The sequence below is a fragment of the Eurypyga helias genome, unplaced genomic scaffold, assembly GCF_000690775.1.
Source record: "Eurypyga helias isolate BGI_N326 unplaced genomic scaffold, ASM69077v1 scaffold2034, whole genome shotgun sequence".
NCBI lineage: Eukaryota > Metazoa > Chordata > Aves > Eurypygiformes > Eurypygidae > Eurypyga > Eurypyga helias.
Window position 1 is genome coordinate 1 of NW_010244161.1, and position 24,647 is coordinate 24,647.

A 24,647-nucleotide genomic window follows, 5' to 3' on the forward strand; every position below is an offset into this window, starting at 1 on the left:
GGACAGCAGCCGGGCTGGCTGCCTGCGGGTCTGGGGCCGCTCACCCTCGGGGTGTGGGAGCTGCGGGGTGGCTGCAGGGAGGTAACCGTCCCTTTGCCTTTACGGTTGGGTCGTGATGCAGGCATAGAAAATGCTTGTTTACTCGTCACCCGCCCCGTGTTTGTAGTTGGGAAAGTATGAATTCAGAGGCCTAAACTCATCCCACTCTTGGTACAAACGGGTACGTTGAAGGTCTGGGTGACAGCATTGCTCATGCTGGCAGGAGCGTAGTCATAAACGATGCGTTTTGTTTGCCGTCGTGGTGACTTGTTTATTTTGGGGGGGAACGGGGTTACAGTTGTAGCTGAAGAAAAAGTGATCTACATGTGCTTCGCTATCCATTGGAAGAATGACAGATGACAAAGATGTGCTTCGAGATGTGTGGTTCGGACGAATACCAACGTGTTTCACTCTGTATCAGGATGAGATAACTGAAAGGGAGGCTGAACCTTACTATGTGAGTATAACGAAGCTAGTCACAGATACTCCAATGCCATAGTTGTGTTCGTTTCCTTCACTGTTATCATGTGGGCTGCTGCATGTTGGGGAAAAAACCCACCTTTTTTTCCTATTATTCCCGGTACCTTCTAAAGGTAAACTGTATGACTGTGCTGATTCGTCTCTCTTCAAACAGCTTCAGAACTTTTAAGTTTGTTTCACCAGTGAGACAAACTTATTACAGATCATTAAGATCTTAAAAAAATGATGAAAAAGTCCACAAGTAATTAGGTAAAAGGAGGAGGCTTTATATGAGTTTGTATGTTCTTGGATAGTGGCTGGAAGAAGGGAAGAAACTTTTATGTACCTTACTACAGAAGTAACTTCAGTCAGAGCTTTGTGCAATCTTAAACACGAAGATCAGTCACTCCCGCAACACAAACTCATAATGGACACTGCCTCCAGTACTTCTGCTCATGGATGACTTTGCTTGCTTTCTTTTCTTTAAATGCTCTCAGCCACGAGAGCTCTAACTCAGACATAGGAAAAGCAGCTATAACGTCTTAACAGTACCGTGCCTGAACTGGATTGCTAGTTGGTGGTAAAAATGGGGGTTGTAAACCGGAAGTGCCTTCTGTAATCATGCAGTATTTATTTATAGTGCATTCAGCATTTTTTATTCTTTCACCACCTAATAGACTGATGGAGAATGTTAGCTGATTGAGTGAAAAATATGAAGAGTAACAAGTACATGGGAGGAAAAATCTTGTACTACGAGTTTTTATGTGATTCTGAAATCCTTAGTCTTGTCATATTCTATTCTACTCTTTTGGGGAATATTACTGGATGGAAGTATCTTTTTTCTGTGTTAATAGCATATCTTTGTTGTCAGTTTCTGATTTACATGTATATTCAGTGGGTTTTTGAAACCTAATAAAGCATTAATGCTTTTTGTTTGGTTTCACTACTGGTAAAACAGAAGCACTTCTACTTCATGGGGTTGACCTATTGCCAAGTGCAACTGAGTTATCTAGAAGTCTCAGACTTTATATTTAATGTGTGAGAATACAGGTTTACACATATACATATGTATGTATTGTATAAGAGCTACGGGAAAGGTATGAGTTTAAGTATACAGACATACAGTCTTGATCTGTTTGTCTTTGGCATGGAAAGCCCGAAACCATGTTATCTTCATGGTGTGGCCAACTCTGTAAGCCAAGGAGATAGTTTTAGGCTGGTGGACTTTCTTTTATTTACTCTGCTAAAGCGTGCACAAAAATTCTCAAGGCTTAATTTTCTATTTCTGCAAAATTTGGTTATTTGCAGATCACAGTTCTAAAATTTTAGCTTCTTCCTTTTTCAGGTCATGTTGGAGCTGATAATATAGCTTTGCTTTTTGAAGGGACCAAGGATTTAAAATAGTAGAGGGTAGAATAGCAATCAAGGTTTTAGATCACGGTTTAGTTCTCATTGTGTGTTTATGTTAATGTTTTTGTTCACATCCGGAGTACATTTTTTGAAGCAAGTCTTCATCCTTTCCACTTACTGTGGCAAGGTTTGCATCACACGGCAGTCTTACAGCCCACAGACTGAATCATTTTCACATGAAGCTGAAGCAGAAGATGCACTTCAGCTACTAATGGGCTTCTAGTGTGTGGGATCAAACTGGAGTTAAATTGAAGTAAAACCATCAAAATCCCTAAAACTGATGTGGAAAAAAAATATATGTAGTGAGAGTTTCCAGCCCTTTACACCAGCTGTTCAGCCTCACACGTGTCCTCTTATCACACCTCAGTACTTGTTCATACAGTTTTAACCTATGTTTTCCAGACTGTCTTCCATAAATGGGAAGGAAATACTGGCATCATTATGCTAAGAGAGGGGGAAAAAAGCTCCCATTCTGAGGAGCTTGCTTTATGAAGATTGAGGAAGACGTAGGTGCAGAGGGTGAAGGGTTACCGAAACAACCCAGAATCTGTGCACTGGACTTCCGTTTGTTGTGAGCTGTGTGACAGGAGACCCTTGTCTGTTAGCTGTATTAGCATAGCAGTGATTCCTGTGTGTATTGCATTAAGGCACTGCATGGGGGTAGCAGAGCTAATTTAAAATGAGCTTGTCTGTTGTTTTGGAAAGAAAGTATCTCAGGTAAAATACTGTCCTATTTCTTCCTGTAGTCAAGCTAGGTAGGTTTCTGCAGAATTACACTGGAAATGGGTATGTCAAGTTTTTGGGGTGTTTCTCACAGACGCTTGTGTTTGGAGTGGAAGCGTAATTAGGAACAGCTGGGTTGAGCTGCTTTTGTTGCTGAACTACCTGGTTTTTCCCTAGTCCTAAAATTGTTAACAGTTTTTATTTCAGAATGGGGTACTACCTGCCTCTTGGTGCAAAAACCATAAATAAAATGTGCACAGGAAGCAGAGTACTCTTTGGCCGAGATTTGTCGGGTATAACGAATAAAATTAGAGCGGAAGGGAGTCTTAGAATGATACTCTACCCAAGGGACTAGCCTTTGCTGGGCTGCTCTTTAAGCTGCCACCAGCGTGAAAAAGATTTGTTTTATTAAGGTGTCTGTGAAGCCATTCCATGTTAGGATTCTTTGTTTCTTCATCTTGGATACACTGATGATCAGACCAGTCCAGTTTCTGTTAAGTCTAGAATTTTTCTGGTTTATAATCCATTTTGCACGTAAAATGGTGTTTTGCTTTGCAGCAAAACCTGTGGAGATAGCTGGGGGGTGCTCTTTTTTACGCAAAGATACACTGCAAGCATTTACTTAGGCATTCGGAGTACCTTGCGTTTCCTTTAACCTCTATCAAAAGCATTCCTGGTTATTGTGATCAAATACTGTAGCAATATGCAAAAGGAAGGTGTTGCGGTCCGTTTAATTCTGGGGATGGCATGTTCTAACCTATTGGGATTTATTCTGCCTGGTAATTTATTTGGAGATTTCCTTTAGTTTTCTTATTTTAATGAGAACTCCTAATTTTATGTTTGCCCCACCTACCTCTGCCTCCCCTCCATTTGTTTGGTACAGCTGTTTTGGTTTAAGATGAGCATATATAAATTCTGTGCATGTTTTTCACAATTTCTTTGAAAGCTAGAGGTAGAAATCTTATCAAACCCCATTGATTATTGTTGTCTCATTTTTAATCAAGAGCTAGTACCTGTTTATTTTTAAAGAATTAAAGAATTCCGTTGGGTATGCCCACTGACTTAAGAATTCACATATGAATATGAGTTTTAGGGGTTTTTTAATGTTCTTAAATGGTATTTTTTTAATTGTTAGTACTAGGCCATTTGTTTATCTTTTCTTCATTACTGTTGCAATGGTCAACCTGATCCCGGCAGTTTGCAAACATCTACTTTAAGGCTTTATACCATGTGCTCTGACTACTTTAAGGCAGTTTATGCCAGTTTTTTGGTTTCATACTGAGTGGGAGAAAACTCACAGAACTGGTTGCTGGAGGGAAAGGCAACCATCCTTACTCAGTCTTGACACTTAAGCAGTTCACCCCCTGGGTGCTTTAGACTTCTCTTGAATCTTCTTACAGGTCTGTGCTTTCTAGGGGAGAGGACAGATGTAGCTCCTTCTGAGCCACAAAGCTCAACCAGAAGTAGGGTTCTTCATTCTGCAGCATAGTGAGCGGCAAGCATTACACTCCTCTGCCATTGGTCAGCAGGCAGCATGGCAGAGTCACTTGCCAGACAACTTAAATCAACCCTGGGATTCCGTTCTATTTAACTCCTTATGTGTTATATATCATGCACTTTCCTATTAGTTATTTTCTCCCATAAGCTATTTAAATTGGTAACTATTGAATCAGTGCTAAGTATGCACTCAGTCTAATCCTTAAAAACTTTGATACTACCTTGTCTGCTATTTGCCTGTACAGTACTGTAGGTCATTTAATTTATGATGGGCATTCTGTCTTTTAGTGTATTACATAGTGATTTACCAGTCGTATGTTCTGGTTGCAGTTGTTATATTACGTGTTTCCTTGGATGTGGTTGATTTTCATAGCACTGTTCTGACCTTTGCCCCGAAGTTTGCTGATAGAAAGTTATTTGTTCAAAGGGGGTGGGGGGAAAGTGCAGTAGAGCAAATCTGACCTGATGGAATGAGTTTAACTTGGATTAGTATGTCTCATCATACGATCATGTGGGGTTTTTTTCTTAATTGGGTATTACAGCCCTAAAAAGAATTACTCATATGACATAATCACAGCCCTTCACTCCCAGCATCTGGAAGCATTGCTGTAGGGTGACCGAAGGCTGGAAGTGTATCGCCTCACTGGCCTGCACGGGCTGGTTTAGGAGTCTGTAGCAAAGGTGTTTGTGGGAGATGCATCATTCTCCTGAGCACAGCTTTGCCTAGAAGGAAGGCTCCTTGCCACATGGCTAAAGTGCTGGAGAAACCTGTGAGTGTCTAGTAGTCTGGGAGGTGAACTGCTGTCTAGAAGTCTGTTTTATATAGTGGCCTGTATAAAACAGTATGTCTCTGCTGCCAGAAAGATTGGCTAAAGCCCAGCATGTAGTTAAATACATGAAAGTGTTTTTTTCTAAATATTTTTCAGTACCTTTCCTCTGGAAGTGCTCAGTAATAGTACTTAAAAATTACAGGATTTTTTGGAGTAAAAATGTGTTGTCAACTGGTGTCTTGCACTGAGTGTAGAAAACTGGTGAAGGGGTATTAAAAAGGGGAATAAAATGCAAATATCTTTACACTGTTCTTTTAAAGGTTTCATTTAACAGATTTAGTATACCTGTAAATCTCTAGGATAATTAAAGCTAGAAAAGTGATAGAATTGGATCCTTTCATGTCTCTCATGGAAGGGGAAGACCAGCAAGGTAGAAGAGGTAGGAAGACCGAAAAAAAGTTCAGTAGATGCTGCAAATGTTCAGCATCTCTGGAAAAACAGGCGGTCCCTGCTAACCTGATTTACTGTTGGGTTTTGTACTCGAAAGAGGCCCATTGGGAGTGCTGGCCGTGTTCTGTTAAATTCAGTTAAATGCTGCTTGGTTATTGTCTGTGGTCTCTAATTGGGTTAAAATAGAAACAGCGTTGTTCTTCCACACTGCAAGCTGAAGTAAGGTATTTTACAGAGGAAGTTAATGATGCAGTTTCAAGGGTTATGTCGAACACTGTTGCAATCAATAGCGCTTTAATATATTTATCAATTCCTGCCTGGCTGTGCCACATGCAGCATGCTGAAAATTAGCTTTTCTGGCAGTCCAGATGGGTCTCATCGGAATACACTAGCATTAATTTATCTGTAAATATCACAAAAATATTATGGAATTATTACAAAAAATATTTGGGCTTTATTGGAATAGCCTGCACTATATGGTCTCAAGAATAATCAGTGTAGATATGTGGAATTAGGTTAATAAAGAATAAGATTATATTGTCATTCATGTCATTGAGGTACCAAACAGTTATCACTCAAGTGTGTACATGACTTCATTGAATTTGAGATTGTTCACCTTTTAAAACTGAAGGCTGTGTTTAATTACCTTATTGAATTAGACTCCTATGAAAGAAGGTAGAAACAATATGATGATGGTAATAAGAGCAACAGATGGAAAAAGAAAACCATATGGTACATGAAAGATCGTGTTAACTGACTTGATGACTTGGTGGTGGTGAGTCTTGATCTTTTGTAGCTTTATATAACTCTAAAACTTAGTAGTTTCACAGATGTATGCAGATTACTAACCTAATGCAGCATTATGTAAAAGACACATCGTTCTCTTTCATAAGGCCTTACTCTTGATTTGCTTTCCATTCTTCTTTGTGAATCTGATATTTACAAATAAATTCTAGTATCATGTCCAAAATACTGGCTAATTTATATATCAAAGTGTGATCTAATTGTTGGAGAGATTTCGGAAGAATGTTGGAGCAGAGGTCAAGTTTCCTGACAGGTGAAATACATCCTTACATAGTTTGGGATGTTGGTTCCATAGACGTTCACTTAAGGTCTACTATTATCCACACATTATAAAGAAAATGTTTTAAGAAACAACACTGGTTATGGGGAACTCTGGAAAACAAATGCTTCTCTTTCTCTAAATATGCAAGATATAATTTATTTCTATTTAATCCACAGACCCATCTATTTTATTAATAATTAGGAAATGAAAATTATTTTACTGGATCAATACAATTAATTTTAAATGTCTGCTGCGAAGCTAAATGTTATTTTACGGGGGGGTTAATCTTTTCTCATTGGGATACTGAAAGGCATTGTTTGTTAAAGCTTATGGGCAGATTCACCTGAAGTAAATGTGCTCTACATCACATTGATCAGTCAGTACACTGATTGATGCTGTCTGTTTAACTGCTCTTGCTAGGCAGGAGACTTTAAAAAACCAAAAAAAGGCAGGAGAGGGGCCGGAGTGTCGGGATGTGGTTGCAAATAAAAATAACACAGCATTCTGTTTTGGATGGTGCGTGACATTACGCTTGAGGAAGAATAGGTAGTATACCAGAGAGCTGTAGGAAAGTGTCTTGTTTCAACAGATAAAATATTGACAGTTTTCTTTCTGATTTTAGTAGCTGGGCAAAGGTTAAATAGTAGAAGAATCATAGCAGCCTTGACTGACACGTTGAATTGGCAAACCCAGTGCAAAGAAAATGGAAATTTCCAGCTATTGGAAATACAAAACACGCTTGGAAACCGAATCCTTAAGCAACTATAGTTTTCATTCTTTTTTTTTAAATTTTGTAGGAATTTCCGTTTTGATGTAATAGCTGATACACAGTTGCACATTATATTCAATAATAAGTTAGAACATGTTCCTATCTGTTCATATGAAAAAGGTTAAAAACTTCATTCTTTGGCTTGCTTAGATGCAGAAAAGCTGAAATTCAATTCGACTCTTCTCCCTCCCACCACTTTTGGAAGAATCAATAATTTGTTTATTTACTTTTTTTTGTGCATGTTAGTGTATTGGATACTGCTTTTCTGCATATTCTGAGTACATAATTTTATAGCCTTTCATTGGCCATTAATAAGTAAACTGTCTAAAAGATATCTTACGTTAAGGGAGGGAAGAGTGCTGACTGAATTATGATTATGAAAATGCATGACTGAGTTATGATTATGAAAATGCATACTTGTTACAGATTATTATTTAGTAAATTTTATATATACTTAAGTCTTCTATCATTTTTTTTTTTCAGTTGCTTTTGCCAAGGATAAGCTACTTGACACTGGTAACAGACAAAGTGAAGAAACACTTTCAGAAAGTTATGAGACAAGAGGAAGTTAGTGAAATATGGTTTGAATATGAAGGTACACCACTGAAATGGTGAGTTGGTTTAACTGTGCCTTACTCCATTTGTCATGTAAAGAGTTACCCAGTTCAGCAAAGTGTCAGTACTTTTACTAAACTAATCACTCCACTGGGTTTCAAAGATGGCAGAAGAGGAGGGCAAGAAAAGCATGTTGTTTGGGAAAAACAGACTTTAGTGTTGAATATTCATTCATTTTTTAATATTCTGCTTGTACTCGCTTTTGAATATTCATTCAATTTTTAATATTCTGCTTGTACTCGCTACATGTGCAAGGCAGAGGTTGTGCTGCACCTATTGGTTTTGTTCTAGTTGTTACTGTAATACAAAATGCCTGTGGTTTTGGCTTTACCTTTTTTTGCAGTAGGATCACCAACTAAATCTTTTTTTAGCTTATTCTACCACCTTAAAAGATGCCTAATAACACAGACAGGAAGTATTACTTCTGGAGCCTAAATACAAATAGAATATATTCTTAAAGGTAATAAACCTGTGTAAACTCCCCTTTTCACTGGTGTGATATATGATTGTACTGTAAAAATGATAATCTAACACTGATGCACAGGCTTTTGTTGAATTCAATTAGTTCAACTTTATTGAACTGATTGCTGTTAATGCCATTTTTGTTCTGTCATATGGTCTATTGAAAGTATCTTCCTTTTGTTTTCCTGAGAGGTTGGGGAATCAGAATTACATTTTCATATATGTGTTTTTTTCATAAATCCTGTTCATCACATTTTGTTTGTTTCTATTTTTGCCATAAAGAGTTTTAAAGAAAACATTTTGAGAGTTGCAGTGTTTGCTAGCTCTGTAGATATAGCATCAGCTCTCCAGAAACTATTCAGTATTCTAGTGGAAGGCATCCCTGCTCATGGCAGGGATGTTGGAACTAGATGGTCTTTAAGGCCCCTTCCAGCCCAAACCATTCTGTGATTCTATTTTGACTGATGAAGAGATTTTATGTATTTTTATTTTTCTGTATCATAATAGGAAAGAGAACTGCTGGTGACTGGTTTAGCTTCTTGAACCTGGATTGTCTTGCGGTTAGCACACATCACATCACGGAGTCCTTTTAGGCTTGGTGATGCAGTAGAGCTCTCCTAGTGTTTTGTTTCTTTCAGACCAACCTAGTGTAAACCTTGACAACATATAAATAGAAAAAAAGCTAGTTTTTATGCTTTTCACTTTTTCAAAACTGGCTGGCAAAACCAGCTTTAGACAGATATTTAAGTTATCTGGAATTTAAGAATAATTGGTTTCTTGGTGTGCCATAGTGACCTTGAGTCATAGATATCATCTAACTAAACAGCAAGGTACCAAATTTGTCTCGGTGTATAATTAAAAGTTTTCTGTGAAGTTGTAATAAGAAAGGGAAAGCTTTTTATTTCAGCCAAAAATAGGTCTATTTTCTGTAACTTTTCAAATACCATGATGCTTAAACTAGAATTAAAAAGGAGAATGTAATTCTGGAATATAGGTATGGATTAAAAATATAAATTATAGTTCCAAACTTAAGTGAAGAGTTAGTAAACTCAGTGAATATTGAAATGAAAATTAAAATTGTAATTATGATCTAGATGGTAATCCCCTAAATACCTGAAGCTTCTTCCAGGGAAGACCCAAGTACCAGAACTGAGAATTAGATTGAGCTAGTAGTTTCTAAAGAAAGAATAGTGAACGTTAACGTTTAATCTTTTAAAGTATAACATCTACGTTCAGATCAAATAGAACTTGCTAATAATATTGCTCATTCTAATTATTTCCTTTGCACGGTGAGGTCATACTGCTTACAGCCTGTGTGGTTTCCTACTTGCTTGGGAGGTAGTGTATCTCTCTTCCTGCAGCTCTTACGTTTTCCAGTGAGATTTTGAAGGCAGTCTGAAAGATACTTTCAACTTCAAGGTTTAAGTTAAGGAGCTGCAGGAAGAGGTTGTCAGGCTGTGCAGCATCAGAGACTAGAAGAGGAAACGGATCAAATCTTCTGAGAGACCCTGCTGCTACGGGAGCCTAAACCTACAACTGCATTGAAGGAGATGCAGGCAGAGCCTGCAATTACTGGACTGGAAAACAGTCTCCTAGGATGTGGAAGGGCCGGAAACTTGTAATTTCTGGCAACAGGAGGAAGGCTCCTTCTCCACCTGCATTTCTCTTAACTCCAGGATAGGTTCAGTGCTCTGGCTGCGGGTTAAGGACTGAAAGCTCTGTCCAGTGATGCATCTGAGGTGGCTGAGCCTCAACTGTGCAGGGGCACCAGGAGGAAGTGGCGAGTGAAATCAGAGGTCTGTATTCTGCTTACTCTCCTTTATCAGTCTCTACAGGATCTTGAACTCTGACATTTTGTGGTCACTACAGCCACTGATTATCTCATCCAGAGCTATTTTGTCGTGTTAGTAACATTCAGCTGCAGGTCAGCTCTGGTCTGTCTGATGCCCGTGTCAAGAAATCTTGATGACTTGTGTCCCACCATGTTGCTTTTCCAGCAGATGTCAGAGACTGACAAGAACCAGAGTATGTAATGCAGAAACTTCTTGAGTTATTTAAAGAAGGTTTTATGTGCTTCCTTGCTGGGTTGCTGTAACAAACTCAGTATGATGTTGCCCTTACTAGTGTCTCCTCTGATCCTGAACCACAAGATCTCAGCCAAACTGTTATCTGTCCCATTAAGCTTCATACATAGAATCATGGAATGGTTTGGGTTGGAAGGGACCTTAAAGACCATCTAGTTCCAACCTCCCTGCCATGGGCAGAGACACCTTCCACTAGACCAGGTTGCTCAAAGCCGCATCCAGGGATGCAGCATCCACCACTTCTGAGCAGCCTGTTCCAGTGCCTCACCACCTTCTCCATGAAGAGGGTGTAAGCTGCTCTCTCACATGAAAGACAACTCTCTCCCCTCATCAGCCCTGCCTGTCTTTCCTGAGCAGCTTGTGTCCATCCACCCACAACAGCATTCCAGTTTTGCAAGCTGTCTTGCCATATCTCATGTAGCCCAACGCTGTCATGGTTGTTACTGCATGTGGAGCTCTAGTTTCTCCTGCTTGTTTCCCAATCTGTGTGCATTTATGTGCATACACTTGTGGTAGACTCTCTTCTACCCTCTTTTATCATTTTGAGATCTCCCTTGTAGCTGTCACCTTTCACCACCTGCTTTCCACCCATGTCCATTAATTTCTACTTGTCTGTGGGTTGCTATTTTCAGCCCTGTTGTTTATGGTCTAAAGCTTTACTCACCAGGCTGGCAAACCTGAAAGCAAAGGTAGTTTTGTCCCACTTAGGTGGATTCTATCTCTCCCTAGCAGTGCTTTATCCCCAGTGAATGTCTTGTGGCTGTAAAAGCCAAGTCCTTGTTGTCAATAACTGGTTGTGCAGTTCGTGTGACCAGCATTCACACCTCTGAGTCTTTCTCCTTCAGTGGCAAAGTTGTGGAGATGCCACCTTGCCTCTGGAGCTGTTTAGTCACTCTTGATACACTCAAGGGTTCTCTCACAGCACTTAATGATTTGTGCCTGTGGGGTTGAACAGCGAGGGCTGCTAATCCAAGCACAGGACAAACCTTGCTAGGCTGTCTGCAACTTCTTAAGCAGCAGCAAACCTATGTGGGTAGCAAATGAGATTGGCACATGGGGAAGGGCTCTGTTGCCTGTAGGAAGGAGCCTCCTACTGCTATGACTCCTGCTGCTTGGTGTGGCTGTGCTGTTCAGGCTGCTCTGATGCTTCTTCTGAACTCCCAGCCCTTTATCTGCCATTGAGGCACTGACTGCAGTTGGAGAAGGAGCCTGCCTTCTCTCGCCAGAGGTCGCAACACTTGAGTCTTCTGCATCCTGTGAGTCTCCATTCACCACTCCAGTGACTGCAGATGCTTTCTGTGCAGCTGGGAGTCCAGACCCTCATTTCTGCAAGGTCTCAGTGAAGATGCCATCAATCTCTTCATCTTCCCTGACGCTGTACAGTCCACTGACCTCCTGCAGCTCCTTAAATTGGTGACATAGCTCCTCCACTAACACACAGCTCTAGGCAAGGACATCTCTGCTTGCCTCAGCCCTCAGGAGATGTCCCAAGTTCTCCTGGCAGCTTGGCACCCGGAGAGCTGCATCCTCTCAGGAGCTCTGCTGGAGTGAAGGCCTCTGGTGTGCCAGCGGTGGTTTCTTCAGCAGATGCTAGGGCATGAAACCCTACAGCTTGTTACCATCCTATTTGAGCATTTGCACGTGGCCTTCAGCAGAGTTTCTGTCCCCTTTCTGTGGATTCTAGCTCTGGTAGTTGCATATGTGTCTCTAGTACCAGCCAGATGAATGCTTGACCTTTCTTAATCAGGAATCCATGGAACATAAAGGTCAAAGCACCATTTGACAAGGCATAGCTGACTTACTGTTTGAAAATAATAGTGTTTGCTTAAAAGTTTTAAGAAAAAAATATTTCTTACTGACTGCTAAAGGAAAAGGTGAGACTATTTTCTGATGCAGCCAAAATTTCCTGCAGTGAGACCTTTGTTCATAGAAACACCAGATTTTCGGCCACTTCATACACTTAGTACCCCCAAACGTGTCTGGAGCATGGGATTTTTTTTGTCCTGGATTTACCAGTTCATGTGATGTGTCTTACTAAATTACCACGGTAAAGTATTCTGCTCTGAAAACAACCTACCAACTCGTGCTGTCACTTTCTGCCTGTTCAGAAACAAACTGTTAGGAAGGTGGTAATGGATTTTCCTTAGTGTCTGTCTGTCATTTTCAAAAGGATTTAAAGTACTTCAGGTGGTGTTTTCCAGGACTTCTCTCACACTCTGAAACAACCTTCTATATAATAATAAAAGCAGTAATAAATTGCCAATGGCTGGAACTCAAGGTGCTGTTACACTTCTATAGATTGAAGACTTTCTTGAACCAATCTTTATTCTAGCAACTTGTAAAAAGAGATTTTTGGTCTCTTAGACATTTTCTCTTTGATATTTTTCCCATTATTTTCTTTGAGAAAGTTTGCACAGTCTGCCTGTGCTTGGCTCCCACTCTAGTTAAGACCAGGTTGATTAGCTGGCTTTTTGTTTGTTTTCTCTTTTTTTTTGGGGGGGGGAGGGGAGGGAGGGATGGGCAAATCTTTAAAGGCTGTCTTGGGTGTTCAAAATCTCTTTTTTTTTTTTTTAATTCTCCTGATTACTTTAGGTTCTGAAGAACATTTGTGTGTTTCTTTTAATTGCAATGTATATTTTTCAAATAGAATTTGAGAAACATCATTGCAGCAGTACCACTGGAAGCAAGATCTGGCTCATAGCACAAGGTAGATACACACTTAAGAATGGAGTGAGGGGATGTTGGGTTTCTTATTCCATGTAGAGATTGACAGGTCCTCTTTTCTTAACTTCTCTTTTTGTGCCTCCTTTAATTCTCTATCCTGGTTAAGAAACCAGGTTTTATTATGAGAGAAATATGAAGAATATGTTATTATATGGAGTGCTATTATTTCTAGACTATTTAAAAGAAAAAAGCTTGTAATTATCTCAAAAATAAGTGAAACACAGCATTAGGTACAGGTATACTTAAGGCTTTTATTGGCATGAAATTAAATGCCAGTGTGTGAGAACTGGAATCTGGAGCCGGATGTGTCTTATATCTCAGGATTGCTTCATTCCTGTTGTGAACTTTACTCTTAATGGAAGGCTGCGCTTCTGAATGGAAAAAGATTTCTCTTATGGTCTGCTGTCTTCATTAGTCTCATGTGTTCTGCTATACAACAAAATTAATTTAGAGCTGGCCTTTTTCAAAATAAAAATCTATCAACTGTGCAGAGCACAAGGATCTTACTGAGGGAAGGTTGAGTGCATAAACTTCATTTTGTAGTCTAAACTGGGTAGAAAATGTAGAAGTAGACCAAGAGCTGATTGTTTTTTGGTAGCTGTTTTGTTACATAATTTGAGAGTAACTGAGAGTCATTGTTCATGTTCATCTAATTATAAAAGGAACTCTGATGTTACTGAGCTCACCTGGAAAGCCTCTCTTTCACACAACTCTTGCTGACTCCCTGTTGAAGTACTCCAGACATGATTGGCAGTTAGTAGTAAAAAATCTTCGTGGTAAAAACTTGAGCATTGTTAGTGAATCAGGATAAATCTGGATATGCGTTATCTATATTCTTTATTCCTTTTGTCAGAAAACCACAGTTATAGATACTTTCTTGGTATGTCCCCCTATTCGTTCTTTTAAGAAGTTACAAATGCCAATATAGGTAAGTTCAAGAATTGCAGTACTGTTTTGCTCTGTGTTTTATGTTGCTGTTGTGGTGACTTTTGTACTAGCTTTGGGGCGAGTTTACCCATAGAGGGTGCTAAAGCATCGTTGTGTGAGAGTTTAGCAGTTCAGGAAATTGGCTTGGCACAGGTGCTTTCAGAGCCGTGTTCTCAGTTACTGCTCTCTGGACTTTCAAAAGTTATGTACGTTCTTGGCTCTGCATCCTGTCATCCATCCTATTTAATTCAGTGAAGCTTCTGAGTTTACAGTTAAGTGTGTGTTTATCTCTTTGTAGGATGAAAAGCTAGTAAGGCTCTCTTAGTTCAGATTTGGGAAAGATAAGAGGATGGAGCTTGGTATGTGCAATGCAAAAAGAAAAAAATATTTTATCAAAAATTTTTCCAGTGTCTGCTTGTAAGAAAGTTGCAAAAAGACCTTTTTAGAGTGCCTCTAGAAGTTCTGTGTATTTGATATGTATTCCTGGTATTGCTGGAGGCTGTATCTTCTGATGAATTTGAAGGAGACAGCTGTAAGACAAAAGTGAATATTTGGAGGAAGCAGCTTCTTGGTGCAACTCCTTTAATCCTGAATACCACTGAAATACAAAACTCCAATTAATTTCTTTTCTCCCCTTCCATTCTTCTTAACTTGATAGTAAAGACAGAGAGTTTTCATCTTGATGTATCTTCTTTCAACCCTTTTACAGATATGTCATTTTTTCCACTTTACTACTTATTCTCTACAGTGACATCAGTCAGATGGGAGAGGCAAGAGGTGTTAGGGTCAGTGTGGTATAAACCCATGGAGTTTAAATATCTGAAAGCATGTATACTTTTCTGTCAGACCACCTATTCCTACCATTACCAAGCTTTTCAACTAAAAATACGTTTTGAAGGGATTCCACAGAGCAGCTAGAGACTACTTATGCTGTTGCAAAACTAGCAGTGTTTTGTGGGCAGAGCTTGGAGATCATTGGTTTAGATACTGAACTGGTAAATTCCAGGCTTGATTCTGCCAGAAGCAGTCAGTCATTTCATACCTGCCTGTATAACTTTTCTGAATAAACAATGAGCAGTGTTAATTGTGAGAGTCAGGTATCTTTTTTTCATGTAAATGCAGGTATCTTAGCTGTTATATGTAGGATTAAATGCAGAGCTTTTATGTTCATTTAATATCCCTTCATTTTTAGGCATTACCCGATTGGTTTGCTGTTTGATCTCCATGCATCAAATACAGCCCTTCCTTGGAGCATCACAGTGCATTTCAAGGTAAAATTGAAATATACCTTTAGTTAAGAACAAGCGAGCGCGGATTTACATGAAATTTGGAAGCTAGGAAAGGGTTTCATAATAATTGTAAAAGTAAGTGTATGGTGTGACTTGAAGGGTAGAATGTTTTTGTTCTTCAAGGATCATCTCAAGTTTTCTGTAATTCTGCAGCTGTTCTCCATGAGATTGTCTGTGCTTTCAAATTACTTTCCTTTTAAAAATGATTCTATTATAATCTGAAAAGCCAATTTTTTTTTCCGAGGTAAATTATGAGACTCAGTACAATGGAGTGGATATAGGGGCAGAACTTTCTAGAATGTTTTTAATTCAGTCAGCTTGAGTTGACTGAAGATTGAGAAGCGCTCATCCTTCTAGGCACACAAGCATGGGTATGAGATACTGTAGAAATGCTTGAAGTCAGGGAGTGCTGTTGTACTTCCCATGGGTCCTTTTTAGAGGAAGTGAGTGAAATGAGTTTGGTCCTGTGAGAGTTTAGTCACAGGAGAGACATTATTTTGATTACACATTGTAAAACCATTAGGTCTGACTTCATAGCACTGCTGATCTTTGCTCAGAAGAGTAGTAGTGCAGGGTTAGCTTTGATGCAGGATTCTTTCGTACTCTGAAATGCGTTAAGATGATAATCCCAGGTATGTTTTGAAGTCAAAATCACAACTAGAAATCATCGTATTTAACTTCAAAATGTTAATTTATTCATTGTAAAAGAAACAATGCATTAGGAAAACTGTTTCAAAGGAAAGCACTAGGTTAGTAGGCATGGCTTGAGTGTGTGAGACTTGAGATGAAAGGGAAAGCATACTGGGAAACTGTTGTGTTTAACGTGTTTATTCAATTATTCTCTTGAAGGTGTTTTAGAAGAGGTCTTGCTAACAGGGGTAGTCTGATTCTTGTTGGAAGTGTGCACTGAAATCGTATGTTCTTATGATGTGTATTTCCAGGTGTTGAAACTTCTAAAATGACTGACTGAATATGAAGTTGGGGATGTTTTTGAAACCCCCAAGTGTAGTTGCTACACTTCTGTCTGGTATATGTCAGAGAGCTGGGATGAAGAAACTTTCAGAGTGTTTTGAAGAAACTGTAGGATGTCTAGTTTCATAAATCATGATTTAATTGTTACACATTCCAAGAGCTCTGGGAGATTAACAGTGGTGGTGTGTGGATGTTGCCATCCCAAAGTAGAGCCATCTTGAGGAAGAAGTTGCAACACCACAGTGCTTTTTAATTTCATGTAGTCATGTAAACTGGCTTTAATGTCCTTATATTGCAGTTTGCCAAAAGATTAGCTAATTTGTTTCTCTCAAAGGTGCACATTAAAGATCAGCAGCAATAATTTACTGCTAAAGCAGTGTTATTTTAAAACTGATGTAACTTGGTTTTTAAAAATAAACCACCTTGGATTAAGTACCTGCTTAACCTCTCTTCCTATTTTTGATGTAATCTGGAAGTTTATTTAAATACACCCCTTTTAATCCTTAAAGTCAAAACATAACTGAAATATATCAAAGTATGTCAAAATATTGAAGACATTTTGATGTGTTACAGTTTCTTACAGCTAAATAGTTTAGGTGTGGGACTCCTGACTGGATTATTCTTTTCATTTGTGTGTAGTTGTTTGGTTATTCTTCCAAGAGCCGTAACTTTTATTTGGTTTAATTGAACAGTATTAGATTTTTCTGGGGTTTAACATGTGCTGTCATGGCGTTCTCCTTTTACCAAAGCGTGCAGTCACCAACAGATAGCTCGAACATCTGTAGAGAGTAATTTTTAGCTTCCACCCCAATTAGTTTTCTTTGTTTAAAGTTAAAAACATGATAAAAGGTTTATTTCTGTTAAGCAGAGGTTTGAAAGTTGACAGATCATAGAATGGTTTGGGTTGGAAGGAACCTTAAAGATCATCCAGTTCTAGAACTAGCCTCATCTAGTTCTTAAAGTCCATTCTAGTTGTAGATACTTGCAGTTGTCCTCTGTTATGAATGCAGACCAAATAATAAACACACTGTTTGCATTGAAGAAACAGTTTATTCATTTGTACTTCTGGTATGCAATAAAATAACACGCACTATAGCTCCAGTAAAGTTGCAGTATACTTGCCTCAAATATTTGTAGAAGGATGAGCTTGAACAGAGTACTGAGGCCTGAGACTCATGAGAAGCTGTCGTCTGGAAGTTGTTTTTGTTACCCAGGTGTGGCTTTATGGTGAGCAGGGAAATCCTTCTTGTTATACTTATCTCATACTACTCTGGCATGCTTAGCGCTAATCATGTTCTCAGCATGGTAACCAACTCCCCAGATTTTGGGCAGTAGGTAAGAGGTGGTGAACTGCTCTGGAAATGGTAGCAGGAGAGGAAATCAGGTGTGCTAGGGTGAGGGGAAGGGCTAACGTTATCTCTCTGCTGAAGCCCTTATCTGGTGGTGCCTGCCTCTCCACCCATGACCTGATGAAGAGGGGGAGAGACTGGATCTGGTTTTGTGTAACAGCAGCTGTCTTGGTTTTCTTAGCTCAAAATCAGGTCAGGTGGAGTGAAAAGGAAATACTTTTCCATGTAGCATATGGATAAATTGTGGAACTGCTAGGAGACATTGTGGAAGCCAGAAATAAAAATAAGGGGTTTAAATTTTTTTTTTTTTTAAATAAAAAAGACCACTGAGAATAAGTAAACAAGTACCTGGATGCGCCTTCTGTCACTGGATATGTTACGGTTTTTTAATGCCCTGTTACTGGTTTAATTTTTTGCAAATGTGGCCTAAGGCAACAGGACTGTCACAGTATAAAACAGATGTTTTGTGAATTAGAACTAATACCTAAATATGGGTGAAATGGCACTATGATACCAGACTGTTTCCATCACCTTCAGTGTTTTTGGAAGTTTTATGTCAGAGGTGATTTAGTGCTCCTGTCTGTACAGATGACACCTGCTTCTTTAGGAACAAGTTTATGCTGCCAGTGTCTGCTGGCATATGAAACTAAACCAGTACTACTTGAGCTTTCTAAGACAGTGACAGTCAGTGCTTAATAACTCTTCTTTCAAAGATACGAAACACGGAGAGTGTAAGACATCACTTAAAAGACTATTTGAATTAAAGCTGCTTACGGGATCTGTTAAAACTTTCTGCATATCTCAGTTGTATAGACAGGGGTGGCTACAAGCTTGTTTACAATTGTCTCTTTCTTTGGGGAACTGAATAAAGTTTTTGTATTTGATCATTCTTTCCTCAAGTAGAAAGAAGCCAAGTAGAATTTAAAAAAAAAAAGAAACCCAAAACCCACACGTTCTACATTTGAGTATTAAACTTATTATTCTGTGCCCTAGTTTATAAATCAGTGGGGATGCTATATTTTCTGTTGGTAGTCTGATGTAGGTGAAACTTTCATATGCTTCTTGCAGATGCAGCAGTTTTATTTTTCCAAGTTATCACTTTCATGTGTGTCAGTACTTTTCTTCTAAAGAAAAGTTGACAGCGCTGAGGTTACAGGAGTGTTTTCCAGTCTTCCGCAGTGTTATCCCTGAGAACCTAGGAAAATGAATCATGCCACACCTTTGTACCACTGTGGCTAGATTCTTTCCACTAGCTTAGCTAGCTTTGACTGATTTTTTTTTTTTTTTTAATAGCTCCTTGCTGTTCTGCAGACCACACTGTGTATGTTGTCTGGAACACATCCCTAGGGAATGACATTCCCTGTAATGCAAAATTCATGGGAAGAAAGTCAGTAGGGAGATGCCTACCTGTAGAAAAACAGCAATGTCCAAAAAAACCCACTCCTGCACTTCTGTATATTTCAACATGTGTGTAGCAAAAGGTTGTAACAAAACTGTTGTTTTCATAAACTTAGCTAAAACTGCAGCTTTCAACTGAGAAAGTCAGTTTCTAGGTTCCTATTGTACTCGGCATTAGGTACATTCCACTGCTTCATCTGTTTTTGAGGGATGGCAGCGTCTCACTTGGAATTTTTGAAAGTAAAGAGCTTTTTTGATCTTGAGGTATGCTAATTCTGACTGTTCTGTTCTTCTGGATTAGTTACCAGAGTTGGGTGGTTGGTTTTTCTTGTTTGTTTTTATTTGAGCAAGTAAGTTAAACTTCTAAAAGTATTTTACTCAGGTGGTGAGTAACAATCCCAGTAATATGTTCCATTCATCTTGGTCCCAGTTGTGCTGAGACACTCAGCTGTTTAGGGGAGAAAGGGAGCGAGGTGTGCCCTAGGAGAACTTTCCTTTCTGTTCTGTCCTCCGTAACGTACTTATGCTTGGCCATCCTCATGTAAGAAGCAAGCTTTATCTCTGTCCTTAGATTTCTAGTTGGCTTTGCATATGTCAGTCCTAAGTAACAATAGCACTCACTCCCTTTGCGAGTTCAACACCAAACTGCGTATGCTTTGGTGGAGAAAATATTAGCAGTCTTCTCTTCCCTGTATACTTCTGGCTTTGCAAGATACTTATCCTTTTGATCCACAGTTTTCAGAGTCTGGGTTCGCTGTTGGAGGAATCTTGATACGAAATTACATTATTTAATTTCCAATTCTTTTCAATAACCTCATGAGGTATTATTCTTGTCCTCAGGATTTCCTTCAGATAATGCAATCCCCAACTCCCTTTCATATTGCCAACTGTTCTTGGATATTTTGAGTTCTTGTAGTTTGAAGCAGTCTTCACTATTTTTCCTGGGTTTGTATGGAGGGAGGAAGGTATGGGTTTTTCCAGCATTATATTGCTCCTACTGTGACATGTTAACTATGTTGTAAAAGCTTTTGAAAAATATCCTGTTATATGTACTTGTATTTCCAAAATGGTTTTGACAGTCCCTCACAGAAGTTTTTTTTAACAGCTAATTTGTAAAGGATTAAGAGGAAAGGTCCTCTTGTGGAATAGCAGATGAGAATTGAAATAGGACAAGCCCTTGTTATGAAGGGGAGTGCTAATGATGCCACTCTGGCTTGGCTCTGAGGGTTGCACTGTTCAGCATGGTAAGCAACTGTGAAAAAAAGATGAATAAGGAGGGGATAAAACATGTTTTTTTTTTTTTTTTTAAAAAAAACTTTGAAAATGAAAGACAGTTAATTTGTGATACTGAATGCTTACATTATTTTAAAATGGCAACTGATCCTAAGTGTTGATAAAGGAAAAAAATAGAGGAAGAAGATCCCTAGCTGTATAGCTATACAATGCTGAACTTAAGGTCATAAAATGGTTTGGGTCAGAAGGGATCATAAAGACCATCTAGTTCCAACCCCCCTGCCATGGGCAGGGACACCTTCCACTAGACCAGCTTGCTCAAAGCCTCGTCCAGCCTGACCTTGAACACTTCCAGGGATGGGGCATCCACAGCTTCTCTGGGCAACCTGTTCCAGTACCTCACCACCCCCTCCATGAAGAATTTCTTCCTTATGTCTAATCTAAATCTAACCTCTTTCAGTTTAAACCCATTAGCCCTTGTCCTGTCACTACAGGCCCTTGTAAAAAGTCCCCCCCAGCTTCCTTGTAGCCCCTTCAGGTACTGGAAGGTGCAATAAGGTCTCCCTGGAGCCTTCTCTTCTCCAGGCTGAACAAGCCCAACTCTCTCAGCCTGACCCCATAGCAGAGGTGCTCCAGCCCTCTGAGCATCTTCGTGGCCTCCTCTGGACTCAATTCAATCAATCCATGTCCTTCTTCTGACTAATTAATTTCCAAATAAGTCTTTTTGGTATCTGAACAAGATTTGCTACCCTAATTCCCTAATAAATGAATTAGAAAAGATAGTTGTCATTCACTGAGGCGATAAAAGTCACCAGAGAATAGTAACTATGCATTTGCAATGCTGAATACAGTGCACCAACTTTAGCTGACTAAAAGGTGTATGAAATCAACTCACATGGAGTAGGGAAAAGGTAAAGTTGAAGCTAACAAGGATTTCCAGTCTCTTCAAAGAAAAATGTTTGGTAGTGGCATATATGCTATAGTTCATATATGTGGATGATGATACTTGGGGGAAACACGTTTCAAAGTCCTGCATAGAAGTTGGTGCTAAACTGTCATTGAGAGTCAATAGGAATTGGGCGCTTGTCACTTCCTTCTTCCCCTTCTGTTCATTGCGTTGAAGCTAACAAGGATTTCCAGTCTCTTCAAAGAAAAATGTTTGGTAGTGGCATATATGCTATAGTTCATATATGTGGATGATGATACTTGGGGGAAACACGTTTCAAAGTCCTGCATAGAAGTTGGTGCTAAACTGTCATTGAGAGTCAATAGGAATTGGGCGCTTGTCACTTCCTTCTTCCCCTTCTGTTCATTGCCAGAAGATTGAACATCTGCTTGAAAAAAACGTTAACTCTTCATTTCCTGAATTTTGGATTGGTCCTTGCATCCAAAATTCAGGAAATTAAGTTTTAACATTTAGATGTGTTCTTCGAGTTGAGGTTGCGTGATTTAGAGTAATTTCTGGTTTTACAGAAAATCGTTCATGTTTTATTTTTCCTGAAATATTTTGCACTGTAAAACCTTTTTTGTCAGCAGAGGGAATGGTTTTCCTTCTTCCATGAGTAGAAGATTCCAGTATGCTTCTTCTGTATGAATACATAAACCTGATTAAAATTATCATTTATTCTTAATCTTCTAAGGTGTGTGATGGGTTTATTTCTCTTGATCTATCTTTTTCTCTTTGTAGAATTTTCCAGAAAAGGATCTTCTACACTGCCATTCTAAGGATGTGATTGAAGCTCATTTTATGGCTTGTATAAAAGAAGCAGATGCTTTAAAGCACAAAAGTCAAGTCATCAATGAAATGCAAAAAAAGGATCATAAGCAACTGTGGATGGGATTACAGAATGGTAAATATAATGCATCAAAATTGTATTTTGATCTAGCATGCTAATTAATAACTTCACATTTTAGTCATGGTACAGACTATAAAATGTCATTGTTCTGCAGAATTTTAGTCTAATGTCACAGAAAAGATCTATTTTTTTAAAATGTCACCATTTATGTGATAATTCAAATGTGGCTTGAGTTATTCAAGAAAGTAAATTGAGTCATGACTGTTTTAACAAATCAAAACAAGCAACAAAAAGATAAATCTTGTCTAGTGTACTCTTGTGGAACTGATGGTCTTCAGGTCTCTGTCTGGAAGATACCTGGGGTGTGTTATTCAGTATTAACTGTCTTGGACTGGGTAGTAAAAAAGGTTGTCTCCTCTAGTTTATGCTTAAGTGTTGTCACTGATAAACAATACAGGTGAACTTTCAAAAAAGTTCCTCAGTAGGTTAATAATTTTAATTTTCCTTATGCCAAATTTTTTTCTTATTGCTGATGTTACTATAGCTCTCACAAAGATTTCTGCATTGGTAAGTATTGGCTTGAGAAAGTCAGAAAAATAATTCAGAACAGGATGTTCTAAAATTATTAGTTTTCTTACTTTGCACAGATGGCATGAACGTATATTGCAGTGCAAGATATGACTTCTTTTGTTTTTAGTGTCTCTTCTTTCTTATCATGGTTCTTAGAGGCCTGTAAGTTGAAAAGCTTTAAGTATTTCAGAAATTGATATCTGGAAAGGGTGGTAATGCCAATTTCAATCAATTTTCTTCATCTCCTGAAGCTGTCATATTATTACTGGTAAATTTATTTTACAGAAGCGGTAAGCATGAAGGTAAAAAATACTAAACACTTTAACATATTCCAATTTGTTTATAAGAAAAATTAAATGAAACAGGAAAAGCTTTGAATGCAAGAAGACTTGGGGCATGTGTTTGCTTTAGACAGTGAGATTCTAAATTAGTTTGTGTTTAATGTTTGTATTTAGTGAGTGTATGGGTTTTCTAATTTTTTTAAATTATTATTTAATGGTACTGCCTTTCATATTAAAGGTATTCCTGTAATTTTGAAGGTTGAGTGCCTATTAAAAACTCTGGTTATTTTTTATTTAATTGAAGAAGAGTTAGAAATTGAGGTATTATCTTAATTTGCCTTTTGAGTGGTAAGATCTTGAGGGATGCTGTACATACCTGCAAAATGTATCAAGTAAGAAGTTGTACTTTATCTGGTTCAATTTAAAGTACTTCTTGAGAGATTGTTTTGTGTATTTATTAGCCAGCAAACTGACTGATAATGTGTTTACTTTTGTGAATTAGCAGTAAATGAGACTTTTGGTCCACTGGAAGCCAGAATTGGTATAAAACCAGATGTTTCTCTAAAGCTTACATTTTTACAAGTCAATTTAAGCTGAAATTTTAATAATTCTTTGAAAGAAGTATTCTGCTGTAATAGTATTTGTCTTGCAAGCAGTTTAGTTCAAGAGAAGCAAAATGCTGTGCCAGCATAATTTTGTTTTCTATTTCAAGAATTATTAGGCCTTATTGCAAAGAGAAATCCTGTCACTTAGTCCTGGTGCTCAGGTATTCCCAGCAGTGCTCTTCATGTGCTCTTCTTATTAAAGCTATTTAAAGTTAAAACTAAAATACCTCTAACATGAGTTATAATGTGAGTATAATGAGTTATAATACGAGTACAATAATGCCAGAAGTGTTGACTGCAGAATGAAATTGCACGAGTTAAGGTTCTGTTCTTCACCAGAAGTTTCAGAACAAAAATACCCTCAATATATAAGGTCAGAGAACACATATGCGCTGTGTTCTTTCTGTGATCATCTGAGGCTCTATCTTTTAGTTGATTATTTTTCAAAGACTGTCTTCAGTTTGAGGGAAACCAAAATTTTACTGTTTTGCTTTATGATGTTGAGAAGAGAGGTTGCCTAGCAAGGTTGATTTCAAGAAAGTTTCACTGTACTTAACAAGAAATTGCACCTGTGGAATCTGACACCTAAATGAGAAGTTTAAACAATCTTTTGAATACTTTCAAATGCTAATTTTAATTTCTCAGTGCTTCATAAAAGAGAAACAAGAAAAGCTTGTGAAACCAAGAAAACTCTTTTTAAGCATGTTGTATCTTTCAGTATGTTTTTATAGGCTTTCGTTTGAGATGTAATAATATTAAATCTCTTTGTGAAACAGAATGAATGACCACAAAAAAGAAAAGAAAGTAGCATTTGTGATAACTGCCTTGTAAGTAAATGGTACATCTGCAGTCATCTTTTTTTTCAGTGAAGCGATTTTCTGCAGTTCTTACATGTAAGAAGTGTTATTTGTTCAACAAGCGATAGCAATACTTAGAAAATTTTGTATTAAACTTACATTTTTGGGGAAAAAAATGTCTGATTTTACATTTCTCCAAACAAGGAACTAACAATTACAAGTGTAAATTGGCATAAATGTTTCTGCTAAGAAGGAAGTACTTAAACAGGTAGCATGAGAAACTGAAAATTTTTAGGGGAAGAGCTGTAATAGTGGATTTGTGGCAAAACGTTTAGCTGGTAACAGCTGGTAGGTATTCATAA

General features: G+C 38.3%; 1 protein-coding gene across 1 annotated transcript in view; it reads left to right on the forward strand.

Moving 5' to 3' along the window:
• Nucleotides 1-332: 332 nt before the first annotated feature.
• LOC104508123 (autophagy protein 5) overlaps nt 333-24,647 on the forward strand; it is a 35,612-nt gene continuing 11,297 nt past the window's right edge. Inside the window, exons 1-4 of the mRNA XM_010149638.1 lie at nt 333-496; nt 7,667-7,794; nt 15,188-15,266; nt 21,924-22,086. Coding sequence (XP_010147940.1) covers nt 389-496; nt 7,667-7,794; nt 15,188-15,266; nt 21,924-22,086 — 478 coding nt within the window. The 5' untranslated portion in view covers nt 333-388. The remainder of the gene's footprint in view (nt 497-7,666; nt 7,795-15,187; nt 15,267-21,923; nt 22,087-24,647) is intronic.